This window comes from Nuphar pumila, chromosome 12 (assembly GCF_984573655.1).
Source record: "Nuphar pumila chromosome 12, dmNupPumi1.hap1.1, whole genome shotgun sequence".
Classification (NCBI taxonomy): Eukaryota; Viridiplantae; Streptophyta; class Magnoliopsida; order Nymphaeales; family Nymphaeaceae; genus Nuphar; species Nuphar pumila.
The window spans coordinates 36363888-36377873 of record NC_143260.1 but is presented as its reverse complement, the minus strand read 5'-3'; the positions used below and the strand labels follow the sequence as shown (position 1 = coordinate 36377873).

Below are 13986 nucleotides of genomic sequence, written 5' to 3'. Positions count from 1 at the left end.
CATACCACATGATCATCAAAGCATAATAATGCCTTGGCAGTTATTTGGACTGGATCTAATAGGCCATCATCTGACTCTGCAGTGTGCAAACAAGAAACATTCTAGTTTACAGATTCATAAATGATTTTCTCAAAAGAATTTTTGTTTTTTTAGAACAATGCAATAAGTAGCAAAGAATTTGTATTCAGATTTCTAACAATCATACCTGCATAGCAACATAACGTGGCTATGAAAAGAAAAACTGCCTCAAAACATAGACGTTTGATGTTGGGGGAGAAGGCCATGAGAGAGAGAGGGAGAGAGGTTGGGAGGAAGATTCATGTGAAAGGGTTCTTATATACAACATATTAGAAAAAAAAATAAACATGCTACTTTCTCCTATTACACGAAACAACCAGAAATAATGGTTTGTGGTAATCTAACCATAATTTGGTGAATGAACTAGTACTAGAAAGGCAGGATTTGTGGGAGAAATCAACTACTGGTCAGGGTATAAAGGCAGAGGAATTAAATAGTTCAACACAATTTGTTCTTTGACGTGTGCAGCAAAAACCAGGTGCTCATAATTGGAATCCTTTTTTATTACTATTTTTAAGGGGGTGCCTTTTTTTCCGGGGGGGGGGGGGGGGGGGGGGAGGTGGGGAAGATAATTTTAAGGGGAGAGCCATATGATGGATTCAGGTGAAATTAGTAGGAAGATGGCGCACCGGCGGTTGGTAAAGAGGTCACCAACTTTAACTTTCTCAACATTTTTTCTTTGATAGCCTCAACAATCAAAAGCTATGCTTACGTACTTTGTGCATGAAATTCTGCCAATCTATTTTAATTTTTTTCACCTAAAGCAACTACCAGCTGGGGAATGAGAACTTTACCTGGGGACACACACATAACTCTGATTCTTCTCATATACAAGTTAATGTTTGTTACAATCGATTGTAAAATACAATTGACTAAGCAAAATGCCCCTTCATTTTTTGGGGGGTGGTGAGGAGGGGGTGGTTCTTTTGTCACATCTAACACCATAGATGTGATCTACATGTTTTGATTTCGTGGGAACCAGCTTTAGGATTGCCAGAATTTGGCTTGTAAGCAGTTTTTTTCAGCAAAAATCAATGGCTATGATCATATCGATCTTTTCCATATCATAAAAACATGTTTTTCTTAAAAAAAAACATGATCCAAGAGTCTTTTACGATTAAATCAAGCATGTTGAACACATCTATGAGGTTAGATTAAGCCAAAACAACTCGCATCATTAGATTCCAACTCGATTGTAAGTACAATCATGGGTTTTCAGTGAGATGGCTATGACCCATCCCGACCTGTACCAGATCCAACAGAGATGGATTGTTTTATGAAATTTCATACCCGGCTCAGGTCCAACGAGTTTGAATTAAGATCCACATCTTTTCAATGTAATAGAAAACAAAAAGACAGTATTTGACTGAGCATGAACCAGGTCAGGTTTATGCAATACTTATAGAACCCTGGTGTGGTTTTCTTACTCTGGTCCAAATTTGGTACAAGCATCTCAAAGTCAGATCCAAGGATGGACCCACCCAGGTCCTGTGAAGGTCCATACTGTTGACACCCCTACCCATACGGATGTCAATGGATCTGATATGTCCGATTCTGAATCTGATTAGTAGGATTCCGTTGAAAATACAGAATCCAATTAGTAATACAATTTGGATTCAATTTAAGGATTTCATGACTGAATCCGAGTGATATCTGCATCTGATTGCATGTATTTTTTTGGATTTGGTATTAGCTTTTCTCCATCCAAATATAAACCCTAATCCAATTAGCCAATATTCGATTACTTGGATTTGACATTGGCTTATCCGACCCTAATCCAACTGGTTTACATCCCCACCTACCCACAAGAATGCCAGATCTCAATGAGGGCAGATCAGGCCATATTGAATATAACTAATCAAGGGATCTACTCAATCACCACCACACCTCCCTCGAACTGTGAGAGTCGGGCCCACACACACCTTCATCATGAGATGCAGGGTAGGGATTGAATATAAAGAATCGGTTATATACAATGTAACCTGATCTGCCATTTGATTTCAACATGGTGGGAAAAAACTCCCTTAAGGTTAGTTTATTACTTTATTTGCAACAATCATATAGGAAATCTGATTTTGAACAATGCATGCGATAGGATTTATAGCCACCCAAATCGTTTCGTTAAATTCTTCAAGTTCAAACAATACAGAGAATACTGTAAGAGTAAAATTAGGTTTTTTTGCTGATAAAAAAATTTGGTAATGAGCCGAGCTAGCTCAGGCTCAACCTGTTTAAGCTCGTTCAAAAAAATAAATGAGCAGAGCTTGAGCAAGGGTTTAGGCTCGATACATATAAACAAGCCGAGCTTGACTGGTTACATAAAGAAATTAGTTTTTATGTGTATATATTATTTTTCTTCACATGAATACCCAAAGAAATAGGTTATGATTTCCCATGCTCTCATACTCTCTTACTGTTTGGGAGCAATGGCATTGCTGAAACAAAGAATTGGGAATAGTGTTGGCAGCCCCACAATGTCAACACCCCCACACAATACAGAGGATATTTTTGGTAACTCCACCTCTCGACGTCACACATTGGCAAAACAATATTTTGGCGACACACTGAAACCTGAAACCGTGTTTTCATCCCAACACAAGGCTCCCAAACATAACCTTAGTTGCATCGTCAAAATTTGACCTGTCAAGTCAGCCCCAATAGCCCACGGGTCAACCCAAACCCAACCATTTATAGATAGGCCGGGTTTCAGCCTCTGTGTTTTAATGGGCCAGGGCTTAAAACCCTGACCCAGACCCAGCCAAAATAGGCTGCGTTGACTTGGCCCGCTAAGCTGCCTGTCCCATTGACCACCCTTAATCATCAGGCAGTGGACTGTCAGCAAGAATGTTACCAGCCCAGCCACACCCTGATGGTGGAAGGGTGACAAATGGTCACGAATTTCTTATTTTTTAGTTTTCGAGTAAAAAGCACAAGCCTAAAATAGTACAGGGACTGTCAATAAACAAGGTCGGGTTCGCCAAAAACCTGGTTTTGAGTAGAAAAGAAACTGAGAATGATCCAAGTACTGTCAATAAACATGCTCATGTGCAAGACCATGATCTCAAGCTAACAGACTATGTGTGTGCCCGTGCACTTGTGTGTGTGTGTGTGTGTGTGTGTGTGTGTGTGTGAGAGAGAGAGAGAGAGAGAGAGAGTTGTAGACAATCAGTAACCAGAACATCAAAAATTCCTTGGAGACCAGTCTCGAAGAAGAGAAACCGGCTTATTACAAGAAAACGCTCACTAACTCATGGTTCTCCTGTGGTTCTTCCCACATTTCTATACAACCAAGATGCAGCAGCACCGGCACCCATGTTTGTTTTTCCAAGCACCATGCGGCAACTTGAACCGATGCAGAAAAAATTGCTTGGTGAAATAGGAGGGTGGGCAGCCGTAATGATAAACTTTTACAGCATAGCATCTTGCTTCTTGCTTCTGCTTTCTGTAAAGCACACCCAAGCATGGGTGCAGGTTGTAGAAGCCGACCGTCATCTTAGCCAAAAGAGCAGGAACTTTCCTATGTGAGAACCGGACTTCCATTCCGAGAATTACTAGAGTGCTGCACCTACAAAAGCAAAGATCACAGCAACATTCGACAATTGATTGAGGAAAAAAGAAAATTATGAGTCAGGTTTCCGCAGAATGCTTGCAAGAGCTTCAGTGATGTGCATCATTTGCTAACCATAGAGCACAAACAGTGTACCTCCTTAGCCAAATAGATTGACAGCATAAAAGGCTCCACCTCTCTAATTCCCCCATTTTCTTCAAGAATTCTGACCATATCCTGCAAGAGTATATCTCCCGCATTAGCATTATGCAGCAGCAAAAAATGAAAATTACACAAAAATCAAAATAAAGATCAATGGATGACATCATTATGCAGTGGGAAATAGTAACAGTGACTCATAAATCAAACAAATATAGCAGAAATGATTCATAGATGAGTTGAAGAAAACTGATGTTATGAAAAACAGTGCAGATGTTATCACTGGTATCCACCGAAACTCATAGTGTTTTATTTAACATAGAAAAATGGACTTGGAAGGCCTCATTTGAACCTTTCCCTATATATATATATATATCGTTTATGAAAAAAAAATACAATTTTTGAATGCTTGAATATTTATGAAGATTATGAGCCACTGATTTTAAAACCTTAAAAAAATCTCGTTTATGCATCAAAATCAGATGATTCAAGAGCGTGTTCTTAAAACCAAGCATGTAGATCACATCCCTACAGTTAGATTCAAGAGAAAAGAACAAAAAAAACATGAAAATCGCGGTTCACAAGTTAGTTCTTATAATCTAGTGATTATATGGTAACTAGAATATGTAAACTGGTATGCACTTAGATTTTCATAGGTTTTTATATTTTTTTTCTAAAATTTCACCGTACAGATGTGATCTAGACATTTGGTTTTATAAAAACAGGCTCTTGGATCATTCGATTACGATGTACAAGGAGCTTTTAAGGATTGAAAATCAACAGCTCAGAATTTTCGTAAATATTCAAGCATAAATTTATCCGATTACGATGATTCAATAGTCGATTCCAAGCAAATGGACCACGCCGAATGCATCTGCAGGGTTAGATTTGCAAAAAAAAAAACTATAAAAATCTCGATTCATACTAGTTTACATATTCTGCTGGTTTACATGTCGGTTTCCCTATATATATATATATATATATATATATATATATATATATATAGAGAGAGAGAGAGAGAGAGAGAGAGAGAGAGATGGGTGTATCATCATACACCCATCTTGTCCGACGCCATTGGACTCACGCGCACGTGATCAGTGGTGCACTTTTTTTACAATTTTAAGCTTTCTAGCTGCGGTTTTGGACCGCCGTTAAAAGTAAAACAAAAAAAAATATAAATATAAATATAAATATAAATATATATATATAGAAAGAGAGAGTCACTAGAATATGAGAACTGGAAATACGAGAACTAATGTGTGAACTGCGATTTTCATGAATTTTTTGTTCTTTTCTCTTGAATCTAACTGTATGGATGTGATCTACATGCTTGGTTTTATAAGAACCCGGTCTTAATCATCCGATTTGATGCATAAACTAGATTTTTTAAGGCTTTAAAATCGATGGCTCATGATCATAAATATTCAAGAATTCAAAAATCACATTTTTCATAAAAAATACACTATCCAATGGTTGATTCCTAGCAAATTCACCATGCCAAACTAATCCACATGGTTGGAAAAGTGTTGGAAATGCCCATATTTCTCTCTCTCTCTCTCTCTCTCTCTCTCTCTCTCTCTCTCTCTCTCTCTCTATATATATATATATATATATATATATATATATATATATATATATAGTAATGATAGGGTGCTCCCGGAGCACCTACTCCCTAATTACAACTGTCAAATCTGTTAAAGATCCAACGGTTATGATGAATAGTTAAAGAGTGCATGTCTTTCAATTATTATTCAAAAACCAAGTGTTTAATTAGAGGAAGGGTGTACCTTTCCAAAGCTAGAAATAAATGCCTCTCCATTATTATTGGTCTCTCTCTCTCTCTCTCTCTCTCTCTCTCTCTCTCTCTCTCTCTCTCTCTCATAAAGGGATGATTAATGATCGATGCTTTGTCATGCATGCCTTTTTTTTTGCTGGACCATCATGCATGCTTATATCATGAACAATGGTCTATCTTGCAATGTCATCTGCATGTGTAACAATGGCATCATCCATTCAGTTAATCCATGATATTGGTATGTACGATGGTCCATGCGAGAAAAGAAGAAAGAAAGACACATGCATGATAGAGCATCATCCATTCAGCTCATCCATGATATAGGTATGCAATATGGTTCAGCAAAAAAAAAAAATGAGGCTTTCATGACAGAGCATAATTGATCCAGTTCATCCATGATATAGGCATGCATGATGGTCCAGCAAAAACAAAAAAAGGAATGCATGACAAAGCATCATTAATCATCTCTATATGAATGTGACGGAGAGAGAGAGAGAGAGACCAATAATAATGGAGAGGCATTTATTTCTTTGGAAATGGACACCCTTAAACACTTGGTTTTTGAATAATAATCGAAAGAATGCACTATTTAACTATTCATCATAACCGTTGGATCTTAACATATCCGACTGTTGTAATTAAGGAGTAGGTGCTCCGGGAGCACCCTAACATTACTAGTATATATATAGGGGATGGTTCACCCCTTGTCCTCCCTTTCAAAATTTGTATGTTAAACATGTTTTTTGACAAAGACAGTATGGATGTGATCTCTATGGTTGAAAACATATGATTAGACTCTTGGATCAAAGTTTTCTAGTGTGTAGGTAAGATTTTATAACATAGAAAATTTCAGAACCATTAATTTTTGGATCCTTGTAAACTCATATTTACACATAAAAAAAGTTTGATTCAAGAGTCTATTCATATGTTTTCAACCATGAAGATCACATTCATATGGTCAGATTTGCCAAAAAACATATCTAACATAAAGATATTGAAGGGAGGGACAAGAGGTAGACTCTCTCTCTCTCTCTCTCTCTCTCTCTCTCTCTCTCTCTCTCTCTCTCTATATATATATATATATATATATATATATATATATATAATGTGTGTGTGTGTGTCGTTGATATCACGGATATTTTGAAAATATCATGATATTTTTCGATATTTCAAGATCATTTGATATTTTCTCGAGATATTCTCGATATTTCCAAAACATCGCCAAAATAAAAAAATATCACAATATATTCTCGAGATTTTCCCAATATATTCAAAAACATTTTTTATATATTTCAAGTATCTTTTTTGTTTCTTTTATATTTTAAAAGCTTTTCTAGTTGTTTTTTTATAATTTTTTAAAGAAAACCACTATAAAACCAACTATTTTTGTCTTGTATTTGTTTTCAATTTTTAAAGCTTCCAAGATTTTCTCGAGAAAAATAACTTTTTGAAAATATCTCCGAGATAAACCAGTCAATAAATTACCTTAAACAATATAGGTGACTATAATATATATATATATAGAGAGAGAGAGAATCGTACCCTCGCACTGACACTTAAATTGTCATATTATACCCTCTGTACCCGCGCCAATACATGTGACATGGTCCCTAATATGTGAAGCTCCTATATTAATTTCAGGTGCATATAGGCTTCCCTTCCTGCAAACCCTGGATTGCAGAATCCACCAGTATGTACGGATTTGCTAGAAGGGCTTTTTAGTTATCTAATGTGAATCTAATTTCCAGTTACCCTTGCAGCATTTGCACTAACATGAAGCAACAAATCCAACTTGGTTGACTGATCCAAACTATAAAGGCCTCCATCAGGATCATACTGAAACATTCTCTAATTCTATACTACTCTACTTTTCCTGGATACCAACACCACCAAAAATCAAATCATCATTGATGCCATGACGTTAGAGATGAATTCCATTGATCCCCCAATCTTTAGCAGATCCATCAGCTACACCTAAAAGTTTTCCTTCTACAAAGGAAAATTTTGCAAACAGTGTTAGCATTAACCACTCTCTCTCTACGGTCCTGACAAGTACCTCGATTAACCACCCTATGTATGGACGACACCATGCTAAGTGAAAATATCTTTCAGCGCATGTAGGTGGCAGGCACGCAGAAGGAAATCTGTATGCATCGGTACACCAAATGCACCACCAATCTCCAGTCATTTTTAAACCTTACTAAGAAGGTGTAGTGTCTTTCCCCTTATTGAAGTCACCTTAGTGCCTTCATTCTTAATTATCAAAATATTCAGGCATAAGCAATGGAACCATACCACCTAAGAGGCATGGGAAAACATAAATATACTAAATAAAACTGGTGATAACTGAGCAATGAAATATTTAATCAAATAGGTTCTGCCCCATAGTCTTGTAGGAGAACGGATAGTACAGAATTGCTGTAAGAAAAAATTTGCCAATATCTCATACTCAAGCAAGTGCTCTAAGCTAGAAAGAATAAAATCAAATTACAAAATGGCACTACATTTTCTTTAGACCATCTTACTTTTCTATATGATTTGAGAATTGAGACCACAGTCTACAATTTCAAAGATGAAAATGTCTGGAGAAGGAAAGCATCAACAGGAACAGAACATACCTTTCCAGACAATATCTCATACTCAAGCAAGTGCTCTACCAAAACTTCAAGTACTTTCCGATTCTTCTGAAGCATTTGTTTTGCCTTCTCATATGCAGAATCATATAACTGCATGAGAAAATAACTGACGAAACAGTTTTACCACATAACTTTATATAGATCCACAGTAACAGAAATTCTTGCATGTGGTAGTGATGTTCCACTAATACAAAACACCAATGAAGCATTAGTAACACATTGCAGTATCACTAATGTACATATTCAGGAATGACTTTGTAACTTGCCTTTCCAACCTTGGTTGCCATCTCATATTCGTGACTATCTCCCATGCTCAATGCAAAATTCTATGCATGGAATAACAAAAGATAAAAATTAGATGATAATAAAAAAGGCACAAAATCTAAAATCAGCTTTGAGGCACTCTAAGAAAAGAGTTTTGCGTGAAAATCATGCAAATAATTGACACACAAGATGTTAATAATGGAGTATTGACACATCATGCATGTTGTTAAGTTGTTAACAAAACCTCCATTCACACCAATCAACTAGTAGAACTTGAGAAAATCTGGTTTCAGAAAATAGTCTTTAACTTTATTCTGGATATTCATTTAAAGACACCAAATTTTTTGAGGAAAAAAAACTTCAAAGACAATGTTGATTAAGCATAAGAAATAGTTGTTTATGCCTATGCAAAATAACAAAAAGTTTTTGAAGTTGGAGCTCAAGGCTTTTCCAACATTAAAATGCCTCAGGAGGTCCTCTAGATGCAACCATTTATCCACATAATTGGAAAGAAACTTTCAAATTAAATTGTTTGCTGAGTGAAAAAGAGAAAATCCAGATAAATTTTAATAAGCAGACATTTATTATTCAATCCAAAACCAAGGTTAGGTAAATAGGACTTGCAATTTTACTTCTAAAGATTGTCCAGAAAAATAATGAAACAAGTGCACATATACAATGCCACAAAGTAGCTACAAAGGTGCACACACAAGTACAAAAGCCTCTAATGGGCTAAATACAAATAGCCACTAAGGGTTAACACACACTCTCTCGAAAGAGAGCAAGAACACACTTAAAAATATAAGACTTTATTTAACAATGCTTGGAAACAAGCATAAAGAGATACAAGGGAGGGAGTGCCTTTAAATAGACACTCACATGCTTAAGAGGCTGGTCCAACAACTAGTTGGATCAGCTCCCAATGCCGTATTACAATAATAAAGAAAAGAAAACTAAAAAGCAAAAGTCATCAGTCCCTAGTGGACTGACACCTATTACAAACTGAAATGACTGAAATACCCTGATGGGTATTTCAGTTTACATACACAGTAAAAGATATATATATATATATCTATATATATATATATATATATATATATATATATATATATATATATATATATATATATATATATATATATATATTTTAACACCCCCCTCAAACTTAAGGTTTGATCACCGAAAGTTTGTCAAGAAGAAAGTAAAATCGAGGTGGCGAAAGCACCTTGGTGAAGAAATTTGTTAGTTGATACTCGGAAGTAACATAAGGTAGAGTGATGGTTGCCTCAGAAAATCTTCACGCACGTAGTAACAATCTATTTTGATATGCTTAGTTCTTTCATGAAATGTATGGTTGCCAACTATGTATATTGCATTTTTATTATCACAACACAGTCTGGAAGGTGTCTGAAGATGAATGCTCATGTCTTCAAGTAATCTTCGCAACCAAACGACCTCTAATGTTGTTTTAGTCATTGCACGGTACTTGGTTTCAGTGGATGATAAAGATACTTTTTGTTGCTTTTTTCACTTCCATGACACCAGAGAATCACCTAAAAAATAAAAAACAGTGGTTGAGCGTCGATTAATTGGATCTCCTCCCCAATCTGAGTCAAAATAAGCAATTAACTCAAAAGAGAAAGAGGAGGATAACAAAATACCTCTAGAGGTAGAGGTTTGTAAATATCTAACAATTTGCATCACAGCACTCCTGTGAACTTTGGTGGGAGAATGTTGGAATTAGCTAGTAGTATGAACTGCATACGCAATATCAAGCCTAGTAATAGTTAAATAAGTTAGGGCGCCAATCATTTGGCGATATGGAGTATAATCATCCAGAGGTGTCTCATCGTCAATCTTCATCTTGGTATTAATAACTCCAGGTATGTCCACCCTTTAACAAGATTTAAAACAAGGCTTTAGCATAACAGAACTAAAGTAATCACATCAAGCTTTGGGCATTTATTTCAAACTGTAATAACCGAATTTTTTTGTGTTTTCCTTTATAAAATAATGCGAAATGTGCAAAATGAGCCTAAAATCCGTATTTCGGATCCAGGACCCATAAAGGAGCATATACATTTATAATTAATGTCATATATAAATATATATATATATAAAAATTTAGTGCAGGGATCCACAGTTGGATCCATTTGGATCCAACTTGTGGATCCACATTGCAGGTAAGACACAGATCTACACCGCAATGGGCTGTTGCGGGTCCAGACTGTGTCTGGATCTCGGGTCTCGGTCTCAGACCCGGGCCGCGCCTCCCCCGTAGCAGGTAAGTAACGAAAAAAAAGGGGGGGCTTACACCTGATAAAACGAAGAGTTAGGGTTCTGAATGAACCCTAACACAACAGAACCCCAAATTCGCAAAGGGGGAGAGGGGGGCGATGCACAGCTGCCGGGGAGGTTTCCTCCTTTTTTGGGAACTCTCCTACAAGAGGGGGGGGGGGTCTTCGAGTCTCGCTCTCCCACACCTCTCCTCCTCGTCTCTGCCTCTCATCTCTCTCGTTCGCTCCCCCCTTCTCCCGTCCTTCCCCTTGTGTGCGGCAACCACCGACGCCGTCCGACGAAGCTAGCCCCCTAGCTGCTGTCACCAGCAAACAAGGCCATCAACGACCTGTAATGAAATATGCGGAAAAACAAAGAGTGCGATAAGCACTTACAATACCCACTAATGAACAAACAAAAGAGGTAACACCCAAACCCACAAGAGACAACACAACATAAAAATATAAATGTTTCTTATTAAAAAAGAGAGAGAGCTCTCAAGAGTGAAAAATACAAGAGGGGTTCACCCCTATATATACACAAAAGAAGGAGAGGGGGGGTGGCCTTATGGCCTTAAAAGAAGAGCCACCTAGGGGCTCCCCATGGAGTCGTTGGGAGCCCCCAACGGTCACAAATGTGATCGTTGGGGGCCCCATCGACTCTATGGTGGGGCCCCTTTTATGTGAGCAAAAAACAAAAAACAAAAAATAAAAAGAAAAGAATTACAAAAATAAATGAAAAATAACAAGTACCCCTATCGGGTACTTGTAAAATGACTAAAATACCCCTACTGGGTATTTTAGACAATACATATATATATATATATAAACATATATATATATATGAATTACATGTATTTTAACACCCTCCCTCAAGCTTTACGGGGATATAACCGAAAGCTTGTTAAGGAGAAACAAAAAACGAGGAGCAGCAAGGGCCTTAGTGAAGAAGTCTGCCAACTGGTACTCAGATGTGACGTAAGGTAGTGCTATGGTTCCTCTTAGGTATTCATCACATACGTAATGACAGTCCATCCCAATATGCTTAGTACGCTCATGGAAGGTGTGATTGCTTGCAATATAAATTGTGCTTTTGTTGTCACAACACATCTTCGAAGGAGTAGAGATGACAATGCCCATATCACTGAGGAGACTTCTTAGCCATACAAGTTCCATGGTTGTAGTGGCCATAACACAATATTCCGCTTTCGTTGAGGATAAGGATACTTAATGCTGCTTCTTGCATCTCCAAGAGATCATAGAGTCACCTAAAAAACACAAAATCCCGTAGTTGAGACTCGGTCATTGGGATTTCCTCCCCAATCAGCATCAGTATAAGCAATTAAATCAAGTGATAAGGAGGAGGAAAGAAAAACTCCCTTAGTTATGGTGTTTTTGATATATCTGACGATCCTTAAGACTGCACTCATGTGCACGGTTGTAGGTGCATGTTGAAACTGACTGACAGAGTGGACGACATGAGCTATGTCTAGCCGAGTGATGGATAAGTAGGTTAGAGACCCAACAAGTTGCCGGTAGGGAGTAGGATCCTCGAGAGGTGTTCCATCTTCCAACCTTAATTTTGCATTGATGACTTCAGAGGTTTTTGTCTTCTTATCATCGGAGATACCAGATTTGGAACAAATGTCAGCAGCAAGTTTCATCTGAGAGAGAATGTACCCTCGAGGAGAGTACGCCATTTCAATCCCTAAAAAATATCTTAAGAAACCAAGGTCAGACATGTCAAAATTTTCTTTTAAAACTTTCTTAATATCAATAATTCCTTGTTGATCACTTCCAGTGATGATCATATCATCAACATAAAGTAGTAAAATAACTACTGAAGACCCTGCACTTTTCACAAACAAAGCAGTGTCAGTATAACATGAACGAAAATTCAAACTTATCATTACATTACTAAATCTATCATGCCAAGCCTTTGGGGCTTGTTTCAAACCATATAATGCCTTTTTAAGTTTGAGAATTTTATCTTTACCAATACATACTCCTGGTGGAGGATCCATGTAAACTTCTTCATTTAATTCACCATTTAGGAATGCATTCTTAACATCTAGTTGATAGATAGGCCATTTTTTAACTGACGCCAAGGCGATAAGAGTCCTAACACTGGTCATCCTAGCTACGGGTGCAAAAGTTTCTTCATAATCTATACCGTATTTCTGAGCATATCATTTTGCTACTAATCGAGCTTTATAGCGTTCTAATGAACCATCACTTTTAGTTTTAATTTTGAAGACCCATTTACATCTAATCGATCTCTTTCCAGTGGGTAATGAAGTTATTTCCCAAGTTTTTGCCTTTTCAAGGGCACTAAGTTCTAAGTTCATGGCTTCAACCCATTGGAGAATGTTTTTGGCTTCATTATAATGTGAAGGTTCATGAAATGAGTGTAATGCAATTAGACACGCTCTATACCTTGGGGTTAGAGACTCATAGGAAACGAACCTATTAAGAGGATTGAAGATTCAGCCGGATCTCCTTAAAGAAGTTTCTTCTATGTTGGACCCTTGAGAGTATTTTTCTAAGGCGCTCATTTGAGCTTGTTGACCACGCCTAACATAGGTTTGGATTGGTCTATCACTTTCATCTTCAACATTGTCAAGAGGAATATCCTCTAGGTCATTCAACGACTCATTAGAGATTTCCTCTTCTTGAAGAGTCTCATCTTCTTGGGAGAGAAGATCAAATAAGAAAACATATTCACTTTCGTCAATATCTTTAGTTTTCATAAAACCATTTTCATTTTCCAAAAAGGTTACATCTTTGGATACATAGAGTTTGTTATTTTTCAAGTCAAAACATCTAAAACCCTTTTGATTTTCTCCATATCCTAAGAAAACACATTCAATAGCTTTAGGAGATAATTTGTCTCTTTTATGTGTAAGGACAAAACATTTACACCCGAAAATTCTTAATCTATTGAAATCGGGTGTTCTTTCAAATAGTTTTTCATATGAAGATGTATTTTGTAAGGATGAAGATATCATTCTATTTATCAAGTAAGTTGAGGTTAAGGCCGCTTCGGCCCAAAAACTCTTTGGAATTTCTTTGGAAATAAGGAGTGTCCTAGTGGTTTCCATGATGTGTCTATGCTTTCTTTCGGCTAAACCATTTTGTTGAGGAGTCCTAGGACACGATCTTTGATGACAAATTCCATTTATTTCTAAATAATTTTGAAATTTATTTGATAGATATTCTCCACCTGAATCA

General features: G+C 36.9%; 1 protein-coding gene across 1 annotated transcript in view; it reads right to left on the bottom strand.

Annotated features, from left to right (window-relative positions):
• Positions 1 to 3247: 3247 nt before the first annotated feature.
• EMB2458 (FtsH extracellular protease family) overlaps positions 3248 to 13986 on the bottom strand; it is a 117669-nt gene continuing 106930 nt past the window's right edge. Inside the window, exons 16-19 of the mRNA XM_089982799.1 lie at positions 8482 to 8541; positions 8198 to 8305; positions 3782 to 3862; positions 3248 to 3643 (exon numbers count right to left, since the gene is read on the bottom strand). Of these exons, the coding sequence (XP_089838925.1) occupies positions 3596 to 3643; positions 3782 to 3862; positions 8198 to 8305; positions 8482 to 8541 (297 nt within the window). The 3' untranslated portion in view covers positions 3248 to 3595. The remainder of the gene's footprint in view (positions 3644 to 3781; positions 3863 to 8197; positions 8306 to 8481; positions 8542 to 13986) is intronic.